Here is a 16902-nt window from a genome sequence, read left to right on the forward strand (position 1 = left end):
AAAGAAGATCATATTTGTACATAATGTATAGCATCTCATTGACTGCAACAGACTTACATACAAGGAGAGTACAACATCTTGATGGTATGAAGAGCCAAAAGAGCCAGCACAAATTGATGATGATGCTACACAAACAAAGCTGGTTGGTATTTGTTTGGAAGAGTTTGAGCACATGGAGTCCAACAGTTCTAGTGATGAGGGATGATTAGAGGTATCACTTCAAGCCATTTTGCCATTTTGAACATTGCATCTATAATCATCATATGAAAATTTGAATGTAATAATAAATTCTGAAATCAACATTTCAATGTTAATGTCTTCAAAAGTTCAAATGTTCAATGCAATCATTGCAAAATGTTTAACTTGACTATTTAGTATTTAGCAGTTTAGTTAGTATGACAAGTTTTGTTTGTAATTACTATACCTATCCTGCATACATCTTTTTATAACTAATTTTTCAAATACTACTATGTATATTTGTACCACCCCTTGCTGCCGTCTCCAAAGGCCCTTGGTCCCCATCCACCATCAAGAAACTCCGTAAACCTATGCTTGTGGGACTTGGCTTTATGCTAACCTTTTGCACCTATATGTATTCATTAGATAATAACTTAACAGAAATTTCATAGTATTGAGTCCTTGTTCATGAGTATTAAAAATGCCTTAAAGGATCCAGGCATATCTCACTCATGTAACATACATGCCACCTATGAGTTAACAACGCTATTGCAAAGGCCAAAAAATTATCCAGATATTGCGGTTGTATATCATCGTGTCTAACAAAAAAACCATCTTAGAAGAAAAATCCAAGCCATCATAGAATTGTTAGCAAGCTTTGAGCTCGCATCCACATATAAGGCATGAGGTAATTACTATACTATAATTTATTAATATGTAATATATAAGAAATTGGAAGATAAAGAGCAATTCCTAATTAATAATACAATGTAGTTCCTGTCTGTAAACTGTACGTATTTCAATGGGCTTTTAACAGGTAGCAAGCTTTAAGATCACATCCAAATATGAGGCATAATGTAATCTGTATACTATAATATACAATAACATATGAAATTGGACTATAAAGATTAATTCTGAATTAATTACAATGTAGTTCCTACCTGTAAAACTGTGCATATATCAATGGACTTTTAACAGGCTAAACCTTTCAAAACGTGAAAGAATGGATGAGAATTCATAAAGAGATAGAAGACTGAGGCTACAGATGAACAATCAAATGAAGTCAGTCAGAACTTAAATGGCAAGTTTCAAGCTAACTGGCTACAAAACAAGAAATTTGTGACAACTAAATATATGTTACATGTCCAGTGATAGCTTATCTTAATTTTGTGGCAACTATAAAGTTGAGGGATTCCCTAACTTTTAAATGATGTGGCTGGAGATAGTTGCACATTTATCCAGTTTCTAGGACATAAATTGTAATTACTTATCAGTCCAATGGCCATAATTCAGTGGTACAGTTAGAGCATTACCACAATGATGATCTAGGTTCAAATCCCCCAGGAACCGCTGCACTAACTCCAGTGTGCAAATGTAATACTTCCTATCTAGGGAATGAGATGTCACTTGTGTCCCATGTATGTGTATAATACTTCATATCTGGGGAGTGGACCACATTTGTGTCTCAATGACCAAGGGTCTTACAATCCTCAATTACCAATCAGAAAAAAAAAATTGTAATTACTTATCAGCCGAGTTTACATGGCAATCTTCCCAATACATACCCTGCTCGGTTATTCAAATGCTTGCAAAATAAACATGCAAACATAAAATAAATTCTGATATACACAAAAGCAGTAAGGAAACATTTAAACGTAGAAACCTTTACCTGTTCACTATGACCTTGAGGAAAATAGACGACATGGCTCCCAATAGTTGGTAGTGATACAAGTGGCCCAGCACATGCATGCCAGAGCTCTGAATTGAGGCTTCTTTTTTCCCCTGCTTGGCATTTGCATGAATTTATTAGAAACTTGTATTTGTTAGAAAATATTATATTGCTACAGAAACCTTAATCTCAGAAAATAAAATATCTTCTAGAACAATACAAAGACATCCATGTAAAAATAACAGTGCATTCAGAATAGATTAGAAAAGAGAAAAATGATACAGCTCAAAATTTAAATACAAAAATCAAAGAAATAATTAAAAAGCAAGCATCAATTCCACCCATGGTTACAAATGAAATCCCAGAAAAGTTGAAAACAAAGAAACTTAGGAAACCCAAGTTGCCCTCTAACATCATCAAATTTTAGGTTTCAGTTTGAATGTTTATACACCTTTAGGACAAAAATTCATTGATTATTGTTCTCACTAATATAGATTTTAGCCATTATTAGGAATGAGCACTAAGCCATTTAAGAAGCTAATTCAAAACTTAGCCTTTGCTACTTCAGTGACATAGGCCACCTGGACCCTTGTTGATAGGGTAATTAAGAACAGCTCTAAGCATAATGTTTCTTCTTGGAAACTGCTAAGTGAGAGCTTCTTCAAATTGAATCTTGAGGACGCCTCAAAAGGTAATCCTGGCCCTGCCAGTGCTGGAATTCTGTTACATTCTTCAACAGGCTTGTTCATTAGTGGTGGCCACTTTTCCCTTGCCTCTAAGACAAATAATGAAGCAGAAGCCTCACGACTGCTAAAGAGTCTTAAATTGGTGGTCACTACGGGTTGTAAATTTCTGGAAGTTGAGGGGATTCTCAAGTGATTATACAGGGATTTATCAACAACTCTTTGAAAGAATGGAAACTACAAAGTATAATGGAAGTACTTTCATTTGGCCGAAACCTTGAAGTAATTTTGTATCTTTTCTTCAGAGAATGTAAAGAAGTAGCGGACTGCCTAGCTAATGTTGGGATCCTGTAATCTCCCTCCTTGGTAAAGATATGTGATGATCAAGGCAAATGGGATATCACAGTTTCTTTAGAGGTCCAACTATCCTCCTTGAAATTTCCTCCCCTAGCCAGCTTTTGCTCACCACTTTTAAATTCATCAAACTTATACCAGCCTACTTAGTAATGCACGTCTTTATTTGTAGCCACTCCTTTTTATATTGTTAGGTACCCTCCACATTCCACATATGTCACTTCTCCATGCAGCACACTCTAACTTGTGTGTTCCCCTTTCAATCTATATCATGCAATAGGTCTAAGCATAATGTTTCTTCTTGGAAACTACTGAATGAGGACTTCTTTAAATTGAATTCTGATGGAACCTCAAAAGGTAATCATGGCCCTACCCATCCTAGAATCGTGATAAGTTATTCCATGAGCTTGTTCATTAGTGGTGGCTCATTTTCCTTCACTCTAAGATGAATAATGAAGCAGATGCCTTGGCACTGCTAGAGGATCTCAAAATTGGCAGTCTATATCGGTTGTAAATTTATGGAAGTTGATGTGGATTCCAAGGTGATTATTCAAGGATGTACCAACAACTATATGAAAGAATCCAAGTTAGGAAGTTGAATGGAAGTGCTTTCAGTTGGCAGGAACTTTTAAGTAATTTTATATCATGCTTCAGAGAATGTAATCGAGTAGTGGACTGTGCCTTGCTAATGTTGGTATCTCATAATCTCCCTCCTTGGTGAAGATAAGTGATGATCAAGATAAATGTCATATCGAGACTTTTTAAAGTCTGGTTATCCTCTTTTAAATCTCCTCCCCACCCAACATAAGTTTGCCACTTTGAATTAAATCAAACTTATTCTCAGAATTCTTCTTAATGATGCAGATCTTTATTTCAGCAGTTGAATTTTGGATTGTCAGACACCCGTCCACATGCCACATGTGAATTTTGTGCCCTAGATCAGTAATCAGGTTGATGTCTTTTCATTATGCCCTTGGTTTGTTAATCAGATTTGTGATATTTTATTACACCATAATTCAGTAAACTCATAAATGAAACAAGTAAACAAGAGACAAACGCAAATACCCTGGGAAAACCTCCAAGGAGGAAAAACCCAGCATTAAAGACCCACAGGTCAGATTATATATTCTCTCTTAATTGCACAAATACAATACTTAGCTGGACTCTTCAGATTTGCCCTTCTAAATACATCAAGTCTTCATCAAGGGATAATAAATGCCTTCTATCTTCTTGAACAGGTTCGCCCAATCTTCTCCTTTATTTTGCACCTTCAATTGCAGAGCTATTTCGCTGATTGCATGAATTGATTGATATTGAATTGCAAGGTGTCTTATCTTTATATGCATCTTTAACTTTGTTTTATTGCAAGTCGGCCTCCTTTAATTTGGGCGCCAATATTTGTTGTAGCATGGGGTATTTAGGATAGGGCTGGGCTTATCCTTGGGGCACGTTACCTTTTAGGATAGGACCCAGTCCTATGTGGGGGGCACGTTGCCTTATGGATAGGACTCAGTCCTATGTGGGGGGCACGTTGCCTTATGGATAGGACCCAGTCCTATGAGGGTTCGGATGTTGCCTTAAGGCAATCCAAACCCTCTTACCTAGTTATAAACAACAGTCCCTCTTAACTAGGGAAGAAGAGAATACATAATCTGAACCTTTAGAGTTCCATCTAGCACACAAGCATAGAATTACATCTTCCACCTAGCACACGAGCATAGGATGGTTCTAGCACACAAGCATAGAAAGTGTAATACACAAGTGGGTCTTTACATAATTACAATTTCCATCTAGCATACAAGCATAGATTGGATACTTCTCATTCTTGCACACAAGCAAAGAATGATCAAAACGTTGCAAGTAGAGTCACTGAGATTGAAACTCCCTCTCAACCAGGGTTTCACTTTCCATAATACCAAGTCTGTCTCTTGAAGTATTCGAACTTCATTCTAGATAAGGGTTTGGTAAGAATATCTGCAACCTGTTCATCTGTGCTAATATAATTTAGCTGAATGGTACCTCTTTGCACCATATCCCGAATGAAGTGATAATCTTACAACCAAGTTACAAGATTAGGGCCCAGCCCTAAGTAATACATACAATGTTTAAGTTGTAATCCGAACTTAGCTGACAACTTCAAATACTCCTGAGAGAGTATCAGAGCAAGTGTTCCATAATATCCACCTTGTACTGCCTCAGTCTTCTCTCAAAGAAGAATGTAACACCATAATCTTCCATCTTGCACACAAGCAAGAAATGGAATAGACATAATCAGAATATTGTAGTCTTCCATCTTGCACACAAGCATAGAATGGAACTACATAACATAGTCTTCCAGCTCGCACACAAGTATAGACTGGATCCACTTTTCATCACTCGCAGAGGATGATACAACACAATGTATCACAGAGGTTGAGACTCCCTCTCAACCAAGGCGGTGTTCTTCACAGCTCCAAGTCTATCTCAAGCTTCAAGAGAACATCTGCAACACAGGATTGACCTGCCATAAAACACTGAATTGTCAAGTATCAATATATAACCCTAATAATAAATCAAAATAGCACAACAAGAATTTTGAGAAACCACACTGCTTCTCTTGATGCAACACTTGCAACAATGTATTTATCTACTTAATGCCACTGAAGACTGTCCCTATAGGTCCAAGAGATCGCAGTGGGTGAATGCTTGAAGAGTTTTCCTTGTCCGTAACACTTCTTGACTAATCTGAACTTAAGCAGCTTCAGTCCATAATCAATTGTGCCTTGCAAGTATCTTGGGATGTGCTTGGTTGCAACACGATAAACATGTTTGGGCAAGCTCATAAACTGACTGAGAGCATTCACTGCAAGACATATGACTAGTTTAGTGTTAACTAGATACATCAGTGATCCAATCAACTGCCTGTACTCTGATGGATCTGCAAAATCAAAGTTAGTTGAAAAACACTTAACTTCTTTAAGTTAGATTCCATAGGAGTAGACATGGGTTTACAATCCATCATTCTAAATCTTTTCAAAATATCAATAGTATACTTTCCTTGACTTAGAAAATTTCGTTAGACCCTTGCAATACTTCTAGACCTAGAAAATAATGCATTCAACCTAAGTCCTTCATTTCAAATTCTGAAGCTAGTTCTTTCTTACATCTAATGATAAGTTCATCTTTACACATATCGAACTATAATTAGCATTTCATCATTGGATGACTTAAGGTAGAGTCAGCATCATTTTACAAAATTCTAAACTTAACAAGTATTCTTTCATACCAAGCACGAGAGTCCTGTTAGAGGCCATACATGGCCTTCTTCAATCTGCACAGCTGAATCTCATAACCCCTTAAGATATACCAAAATAGCTGGAACTCCCTCTCAGCAGCAGCTATGTCTAATCACAGCTTCCAAGGTACTTGAACTTCCTTTGAGTGTATGCTCATCCCAATAATTTCTCTTGAAGATTTAGTATGCCCTATTTCAGAAGCATTCCAAGCCACTGAAAGATCCAATTAATTTCTTGTACTCCCGGATAGGAAATCATACTCTATGATGAAATTGAAAATGCTTGATTCAAGAACCGAATTACATGCTCAAACTCATAATAAAAGGTAATCAATCAACATGGGTTAGAGTATACCATCACAGAAGGAGGTGCTCCTCCTGCACAATCAATCTTTCATATTAATCTCAAGGATCTTGTCCATCTATCTTTCAATAAGGTGGACCCATAGCACAATTGTTGAGATAAGATGGGGATAAATTCCATCAAGAGATTATACAACAAGATTGCCAATAAATGTTATCGAAAATCCTAGGAAATCAACAATAGATTCTAACTTTTACTATGTAGGAAAGAGCATCATCATAACCATTTAACTGAAAGAAACTTGTCATGCAGTTATTTTAACAGATAACTGACACTGCATTTGTCACAACATTTAATGAGCTTAAATGCAACAGGGATGACATAAGGATGCTAACTCAGGATAACATAGGCAAAAACTTGCTTGCAGACCTACAAGGATAAACACCTGTCACAGGGAACCTCAAGACATGATTGGCCCAACACGGGTTAATTCAAAGAGAATATCATTTTCCTTTCACACAAACCAACAAGGGTTTTACAAAACTAAGTAAACACAAACCCAAATGAAACCCTTATTATTACTGTTAAATTTATGGATCAAAATTAACATCTATCTTGTTTTATGTATTACTGATTAAAATATAAATCTGACTATCTTCTTTTGTATGGCAAGTGAGAGGGGCATTTATTATATTTCTATATGGGAACATTTGTTCATTGCATATATTGTCTGTCATAGACCTCCTTCAAATGTTCTTGTTGTCTTTTTCCTCTCATGCTCATGGTCAAAGACAACAACCTCATCAACTTGCTGTTGATTTTGTGATTAGACGGAGGAATATAGTTTTCTTTAATTTTATCAGTGGAGTATACAGTTTATGCTGTTTTACTATTCCAACGTTCCCACGAAAGTGACTAGACAGCAAGCAGAGAATAGTCAATGTTCACTTTCCCTTGAATGTATACCACCGATGATGAATGTGGTTCAATCTATCATGGATGTATGCACAGATAATTATTTGATTTATTTATCCTTCCGTGTGTTACAGACTGTCTCTTAATCCTAGACGTAATCTGATTGAACTGCAGATTTGGTTGAACCACGACTCTATCTTTATTGCTGTAGGAACTTGATTGAATTCCTGTTACATTCGCTGCATCTATTAATTAATGATCAATCTTTGTTCAAATGACATCGTATCATATTGATATATAATACTAAACGACTTCCTGAGAAGTTGTGACTCTTTACTCTCAAGAGTCCTGATGGTTTCTAATAAACCGATTCACTTATAATCGGTTTATGACTTAACTAATATATAGTTAAATGTTGAAGGCCTTAAGGCCAATTTAACATTTAATTTTATCAACAATTACAACTTGACAAAGAAACCCCATGCAAACAAATTGACAAAGTTATAAAGTCTCTCATCACAAAGTTAATAAAGAATTAAGGAAAATGCCCCTGTTGACGTTTAGATAACTTTGACACTAGAACCGAAGGCTTCCCAAAAGAAACTATCTTTGCAATCTATCTTCAAGAGCCATAATTCGCAATCTCCTCTTGATGTGCCTTAGCACAGTCAGCAATCTAGGGTTTAGACCAATTCTGAAAATCAACAACTCTGAAGGTCTGAATAAGGTAATAACTCCACAGTCTGCACTAGAGATCTATAAATTTTAAAGGAGGTTCTTCACTCGAATCTCCACGATGAATTAAAGAATAACTCCTTGATGAGAACCCGATGATGTCCTCTAACTTCTCCCCTGTCATTTAATAAAGGATGAACAGAAACCTGAAGGTAAGAGCTTACTGAAATCTGAGGGTTAGTATAACCTAGCTTTGATACCATGTGAATTTTGTGCCCTAGATCGGTAATCAGGTTGATGTCTTTTCATTATGCCCTTGGTTTGTTAATCAGATTTGTGATATTTTATTACACCATAATTCAGTAAACTCATAAATGAAACAAGTAAACAAGAGACAAACGCAAATACCTTGGAAAAACCTCCAAGGAGGAAAAACCCAGCATTAAAGACCCACAGGTCAGATTATATATTCTCTCTTAATTGCACAAATACAATACTTAGCTGGACTCTTCAGATCTGATCCCTTTTATCATATCAGATTTGCCCTTCTAAATACATCAAGTCTTCATCAAGGGATACTAAATGCCTTCTATATTGTTGAACAGGTTCGCCCAATCTTCTCCTTTATTTCGCACCTTCAATTGCAGGGCTATTTCGCTGATTGCATGAATTGATTGATATTGAATTGCAAGGTGTCTTATCTTTATATGCATCTTTAACTTTGTTTTATTGCAAGTCGGCCTCCTTTAATTTGGGCCCCAATATTTGTTGTAGCGTGGGGTATTTAGGATAGGGCTGGGCTTATCCTTGGGGCACGTTACCTTTTAGGATAGGACCCAGTCCTATGTGGGGGGCACGTTGCCTTATGGATAGGACCCAGTCCTATGTGGGTTCAGATGTTGCCTTAAGGCAATCCGAACCCTCTTACCTAGTTATAAACAACACCACATATACCACTTCTCCACACAGCACACTCTCTCATATGATCCCCTTCTAATTGACACCTTGGATTCAGTTTCATCACAGGCTTTGTTAGTTTGAGCTGTTATGTAGATAGTGTTGAGAATTTCAGAAGCAAACCCAGTGAAGTGAGGATGCACAACCCACTATTCGCCATATAGTGGCATCATCTCAGATAAGCAGTTTAAACCTTCTATTACCGATCAAGCCACCCTTACCTTTGCAAAGGAGATTTTTGGGATGGACAATCTTTACAACTCTAGCATGCAGTGGACCAAATCATCCATTTCTGAAAAGTTTTCCAATAAATTGAGAGCACATGTACAAGATGTCACAAACAGTGATTGAATTGTCATTCAAATCTTACCATCAAATTAGATTTCTCTCCTTGGGCAGAGCTCCGACGATTGGAGTTACTGTTTGAAAAAATATACTGTTGAAGATGGCAAACAAATTTGGATATAACTGATCTTGATCACTGCCACTATAATCAAAAAACAACCATCAATTGCAAACTTTAGGGAATCTTCTGTTAAAAAGATGTCTTGGGATTATTCACTTTTTCAATAGTCAACACTTTAGAGTCTAGATCATTGACTACTGTTTATGCAGTCTATTTATCTATCATAGGCAGAAGATCAACATTAGAAAACAGTTGCCCTATCATCAACCATAAAAATTAAGCCACAATTATTGGAAGAATGGACAAAAGAGTCCGTGTATATATAACATCAAAATTGATTTTTTTTGCTGCAAAGATGGCTTTTGAGTTTATGCTCTCAGCTGTTTCAGCTTCTGAGTTCCTAAAGTGACATCTAACAAAGATCTTGTACTCTGCAGGTAATACAAAAATGCATGGGATATTCTGGCAAACATATGGTTTAAAAATTTAAAAGAGTTTAACTATCTTATTAGTGATAAAGTTGCTTATCTCATTCACAAATTGATGTTTTGAAAAAAAAACACTCAAATGTTTTATAAAAAACAACTTTTTATTTATTTTTGTGGGCCCCTACACCTCAGGCCCCCGTAAATGGGAAAAGCAGCCCCTTTTCGATACATTTGAGTTCATTTTATGTTCATTTTTTGTCAAAAAAGTATTGCACCAGCAGGGTTTGAAATTAAAGGAGAAAAAAAAAATTTAGCAAGGTTTGAAGGAGAAGGTGTACAAGGGGTTGAATCCAAGGCATGATTGGTAGTGGAGCAACAATTTCTTGACAAAGGTAAGTCATTCTATTCTTATATTTATTTTTTTACAAGTTTTTTTCAGAGTTTAAAGTAAAAAATGTCTGATTTTTTTATTTTTTCCATTTTTCAGTATAAAGTTTCATTAAATCTCACAAAACCAACATGAGCAGCAGTGACAACGGTAGTAGTGACAATGAAGTAGAAGAAACTCAAACAAATGCAAGAGTTTCAGCCTCAGCAGAGTGTGTAAGTGTTGGGGGTGGGGGTAGGGCTGGGGGTGGACGTCGGGGTGGGCAGCCACCAAATTGATTTGAGTGCCCTTCACAAGTCTTGAAAAAATATGCAAAGGGCCCTTTTAACCAAAAAAAAACTCTTCTCCAACTTGTGACAATTGTAGATACCAAAAGTAAAAATTCAAGGCCGACAAGGGTGCAGTTGTGTCACATTTGCAAGACAACTTTTAGAGGGAGCTACACAGGGGTACAGTCTCATTTCTTGGGTGTTACATGCCGTGGGGTAAAGTTTGTCCAGCTATAAAAGAGGATGAAAAGTTAGAGGCTCATAGACAGCACATGGAGGCAGAAATGAGGTCTCAAGATGTGACAATATCAATACATTCTTTTGCAAGTGGACAATCATCTATGCCTATGACATCCATGTTTGGTACTGCTGCTAGTGATATTGCCATGAGAAAAGAGGATGATTAGTGGTGGTGAGTGGCCAAGGACAGTCACAAGTATGTTTAATGAACAGGCAAGGGATGCAACAAAGTCTTCCGTTGCCAAATTCTTTTACGCCCATGCCATCCCATTTCATCTGGATCATTCCTCTTATTTCAAACAAATGATCAAAGATGTAGCCTCTATTGGTCCCTCTTTTGTACCCACCGCAGATCATAAACTACGCACTACCCTCCTAGATAAAGAATATTCTAAGATAATTTGCTAATGGAGGATGAGGCAAACATTGTCACATGCCCAGCTAGCTCTTATTTTCTGAGAGTCATGGATTATTCAAGACACGTAATGATGCAGACTTTCAATTTAGCATTTAGAGAAAGGCCATCGAGGAGGTTGGGGCCTCAAATGTTGTTCAAGTGATCACTAATTCAGCACGTGTGTGCAAATTGGCTAGTATGATGGTGGAGGGTGCTTACAAGCAAATCTTTTGGACCGCATGTTGTGTTCATGCATTGAACAATGCATTGAAAGACAAGGAAAATAGATTGGGTGAAGCAAATTGTATAGATATTCAAATATTCATTTGCAACCACCACACCTCGCTCTCTTTAAGACGTTTTCATGTTGAGACAAGATAAGTCAGTTACTTCATTTTGTTGGAGAGGATGCTTGAGGTGTGTGAAACTCTCTACAATTGATGATGGTGAATTCAAAGTGGAGTAGATGGCCTAATTCAAACTCTACTAAAGGAAGAATCATCATACAAAGGATCCTTGATGATCATTGGTGGTCCAATGTGAGGTAAGCCGTTACTGATTTTATTATTAAATTGTTAATTTTATTATTAAATTGTTGATTTTATTAAATATTAAATATTAAATTGCTGATTTTTCATATTAAAATTCTGATTATAATATTTTAATTTTATTGTTCAATATTTCAACTTACAATTCTTTTGAACTTTTAGTTTGCATTTTGCAGATATCTTTGCCCTTTCATCTCACCTGTTGTACATAACATTCGATATGCTGATACGGACTCTCCTAGTCTTGGAGAGATATACAAGGCATTTGGCAGCATGCTTGGAAAGATAAAGCAAACAATTTTAGCTAAGGATCCTACTTTGGAATTTTATTCACAACATATTAAGTCCATTGTGATGCGGAGGTGGAACACAATGAACACCCCACTTCATATGGCAGACTTTTTCTCTAAATCCCAAATGTTATGTACCAAAGGTTGGAAGGTTGCCTCCATGTGATGATGAAGAGGTGAAAGGACTAATGAAGGCCTTTCGAAAGATGTATTCAGATGAGAAGTCTATAATACTTTGCATACAATGGCTAGCCTTCACAAATCTTCATGGTTCAACATTCAATAAGATAGAGCTACATTAGCTCAAACTAACCCTATTGGATGGTGGGCATGGCATGGGAAGGAAGCACCACAATTGAAGATGCTTGTCATTCACCTTCTTTCATAGAATGTTAATTCATCTATTGCAGAGAGAATTGGTCCACATATGGCTTTATCCACTCCATCAAAAGGAATAGACTTATCTCTAGACGAGGGGAGAAGCTAGCGGTCATGCATAGTGCTTTTCGACTCCAAGATCATCAAACTCCAAAAAAACGACAAACTCGAACTTTACAATTGGATGTTGATACTTGATCCCAGAGATGCCAACCAAGTTGATGAGGAGGAGGCACCACAGGAATTGATTGGTATTCCGTTGGATGAGACAGGCACTCACAGTGACAGAGGGCTCCGATTTTGATAAAATGTTGAGATGCAAACTAGGAGCGATAGTGTACTTTCTCTTTTTGTATTTCCATATTGTAATTGAAAGTGAAACTTGTAGCCATTGGGCATTTTGTTGTAAGGTGTAACTTCTATGCTGTTTTTTTAATATCACATGCATATTGACAATGAATTTTGGAAGCAATTTGAATTAAGGTTTGAGTTTTGCTTATTTTGTTTGACTTTGAATCTCATGTGAATTCTCAATTTAACGCAAATGTTATATATTAAGGTTCTATAATGTGTATATGCATGTTTTATCAATGTAATCATATGAATATTTAAAATTTTCCTACATATTTTAAAATTTTCCTATTTTTAATATAGCAGAATCATTGGCCTTAACATAATGTGTGGTAACAAATAACATAATATTTATCCTAATCACCATCGAGAAGCTCCAATCGACATATATAACCAAGCAAACTAACTGCCATTTAAAAATACACACTGTCATGTCAAGGAAACCTCAGAACAAGCTAAACAATCCATTGCCATGGAATTTTAAAATAGAAACCACAAACACACTGCCCAACACATAACCTAAAATAATATCAAATTCAACACATTTTCTAGTGATTTCAATGGAATGATACAATTAAACATATGGCCACTTAAAAACACTCTTTTGTGCTAGTTGAACTTCAGAACAAGTACAAAACCGTCACTGCTATGTCAATTTTATTTAAAACTGTCATTGTAAATCAACATAACAACTATTTCTAATGACTCAGAATCTTCATCGCCAGCAGGAGATCATGAGTTGATTTCTCTTATACTAACATTTCTTGCACCCAATACCACAGCTAAAACAAGATGCACCCTAGGGTTTCAATTCAAGGGATAAACCAAAACCAAATTGACACCCACTTCAAAAACACACTCTCGCAACAAGCTGAACTTTAAGAATGTAAGAACATTCACTGCTAAACATTTTTTTCTCCTGAAACAGAAATACAATAACCTTACCAACCTAATATTTAATAGAACTGATTATTTTCAACTATTATTACTTCTACACAACACCAAACAGCTAAAATGAGGATTTCCAAGTCACAAATTATCCAAACTAACCTTATATCCACCTCAAAAGTGCACTCTCTGGTTCAGGGAAAGCTCATAACAAGCAAAATAATCCTCATTAGATTCCAAGTTTAAAAACTAAACTAACAGCTACTTTGAAAATAACCCATCATTTTACATGCAGATTTAAAATAAGAACCACGATCTGGTGCTATGACACATGTAAACAACACACTGCCCCTAACATAACCTAAAATGATAAACGAAATAGCATTATCTAGACATTAATTGATTAAAATACCCAGTATTTTGAATATGAGCTCTATGAGTTCAATTCTCTTAGTCAGTCATAACTTCCATAAAGCACCGTATGCTAAAACAAGGGTTCCCAAACCAGGTTACTCAGCGAACTGAACTTACAGTCCCTTAAAAAGCACAGTTTGGTCAAATCTTACAACAAGCAGAACGATCCCCCTGCCATAGGATTTTAAATGGAAACAACAAACATACTGCCCTTAACCTAGTGTTATAACATCATAAATTTTCTAAATGATCCAGACAAACCTAAGTTATTTTTCCTGTTAAGCAAGGTCAAAGTTCAATTCTCTTAGAGTACCAATATTTGCAGTCAACGCCAAGACTACAACTAGGAGCACGTCAAGGTTTCAAAATTAACCAGCAGCCACTTCAAAGGCACCACTTTCAAGCATAGCAGAGACTCAAAACAATGCAATGCCTTTGACACTTGGAAACTGCACACTACCCCTAACATAACCTAAAATGATAAACAACATAACATTATGCCAGACATTAATTGATTAAAACTTAAAAACACCGATTATTTTGAAGATGAGTCCTACGAGCTCAATTCTCACAGTCAGTCACTACTTTCACATTATCATGGCTAAAACAAGGGTTCCCAAACCAGATTACTAACCAAACTTAACTTACAGTCCCTTAAAAAGCATGGTTTGGTCAAATCTAAAATGATAAACAACATAACATTATGCCAGACATTAATTGATTAAAACTTAAAAACACCGATTATTTTGAAGATGAGTCCTACGAGCTCAATTCTCTCAGTCAGTCACTACTTTCACATTATCATGGCTAAAACAAGGGTTCCCAAACCAGATTACTAACCAAACTTAACTTACAGTCCCTTAAAAAGCATGGTTTGGTCAAATCTCACAACAAGCAGAACAACCCCCCTGCCGTAGGATTTTAACTGGAAACAACAAACATACTGCCCTTGATACAACCTAGTGTAATACTATCATAAGTTTTCTAAATGATCCAAAAAAACCTAAGTCCTGTTAAGCAAGGTCAAGAGTTCAATTCTCTTAGAGTGCCAATATTTCCAGTCAATGCCACAGGTAGAACAAGGAGCACGTCGGGGTTCAAAATTAATTACTGGCCACTTCAAAAGCACCACTTTCAAGCACAGCAGAGACTCAAAACAAGTAAAACGATGCAATGCCTTTAACGCTTGGAAACAACACACTGTCCCTAACATAACCTAAAATGATAAACAACGTAACATTATGCCTGACATTAATTGATTAAAAACGCCGAGTATTTTGAATATGAGCTCTACGAACTCAATTTTCTCAGTCATTCACTACTTCCATAAAGCATCATAGCTAAAACAAGGGTTCCCAAACCAGGTTACTGACCGAACTGAACTTACAGTCCGTTTAAAAAAACACAGTTTGGCCAAATATCACAAGAAGCAGAACGATCCCCTGCCGTTGGATTTCAACTGGATTCAGCAATCATACTGCCCTTAACACAACCTACTGTAACGCCATCGTAAATTTCTAAACGATCGAGACAAACCAAACATAGTTCTTCTGTTAATCAGGGTCAGAAGTTCAATTCTCTTACGAGTACCAATATTTTCAGTCAACACCACAGCTAGAACGAGGAGCACGTCGGGGTTTCAAAATTAGCCAACAGCCACTTCAAAGTCTCCACTTTCAGGCACAGCAAAGACTCAAAACAAGTTAAACGATGCAATGCCATCGTACCTTAGCTGTCAACAGCAAATACACTTTCCTAAGAACAACGCAACGCATACCATGGTACTAAATGCACTTTCATGGTTTCCAAAACAACGAAAATCAACCAAACTAAATTCACGGCCGCTTCAAATACAACGCCTCGCGTAGAGAAAATCTTCCGAACAAGTAGACAGATGCCACCATGAACTACACTGTTCCGGACATAACCTAAAACAATAAACAGAACAAATACCATCCAAAATGCAGCTGGAAAAAAACAGATCTCCAAGGATTTAAAGACGTACCTTCCTGATGATGATGGGAGAAGCCGTTCCTCATTCTCGACTGCCGACCTCACAGAGATCTCTGCGCGCAAGATTTCTTCCTGCTATTATTATTATTATTAACAATATTATTACAACCCTCTTCCTTCCCCCTGAACATATTTCTCTGCCACGACACTTCAATTCAATAATTCCATAATGTTTTCCCCCCCGGGCAAACAAAAATATATTCCTTCCCTCGAAGCCAATTATGTCATTCAATCCAAAAACAATAATACTAACCACGACATCTGACAGTAACTTAATTACACAAACAAATTCACCGAATCTCAAGCTTAAACGCAGAGAACTTCCTCCTTCATCTTCCTCCTCCTCTGCATCAAACCCTTGTAAAGTGTAAAAAACACCGAAAAAAAAAACTACAATTTTTTACCACCTCTGTAAAACCAATTTTACGTTCACACTTACGGAGCGGTAATAATTCGCTCTGCCGCACGGTAATAATTCGTTTTATGGGCGGTTGCTGTTGCGCTATACCACCAATAATATTTCAAAGCGTGGCATTTTTTTTTCACCCCGCGGTAAAACGGTTAAAATTTCCGATTTTACTGTGCATCACTATCCATAAAAGGTTTTATCACATCGAAGCGCGAAAGGAAGGAAATATTTTATGGAGAAGTGGATTTGGGGCCGCAGAAAGTGCGTGCTTGCTTTGGAGCCGTCCGATCTCTTCCTGGAAATGATCCCAGCCGTCCATTTTCCCTCGGCTTCGGGACTTGAGTCCGTATATTGTATTTATGTTTTAGTTTCTGGGTACAGTTGCAGGCTACAGAATCTTCTCACCCTTTCCCCCCAGCTTAACCACCTTGTACTTTGTAGGTTAGGAGTATGTACGGTGTAATTGGCGTACTCT

At 36.8% G+C, this 16902-nt stretch overlaps 1 protein-coding gene across 4 annotated transcripts in view; it reads right to left on the minus strand.

Moving 5' to 3' along the window:
- LOC131075936 (auxin response factor 6) overlaps positions 1-16502 on the minus strand; it is a 50690-nt gene extending 34188 nt beyond the window's left edge. For 3 of the 4 annotated variants that reach the window (XM_058012899.2, XM_058012902.2, XM_058012901.2), the window contains exons 1-2: positions 16011-16502; positions 1847-1959 (exon numbers count right to left, since the gene is read on the minus strand). In XM_058012899.2, the coding sequence (XP_057868882.2) occupies positions 1847-1959; positions 16011-16044 (147 nt within the window). In that variant the 5' untranslated portion in view covers positions 16045-16502. The remainder of the gene's footprint in view (positions 1-1846; positions 1960-16010) is intronic. The other variant, XM_058012898.2, reaches the window with a different exon arrangement.
- Between the last annotated feature and the right edge of the window lie 400 nt (positions 16503-16902).

This window comes from Cryptomeria japonica, chromosome 9 (genome assembly GCF_030272615.1).
Source record: "Cryptomeria japonica chromosome 9, Sugi_1.0, whole genome shotgun sequence".
NCBI lineage: Eukaryota > Viridiplantae > Streptophyta > Pinopsida > Cupressales > Cupressaceae > Cryptomeria > Cryptomeria japonica.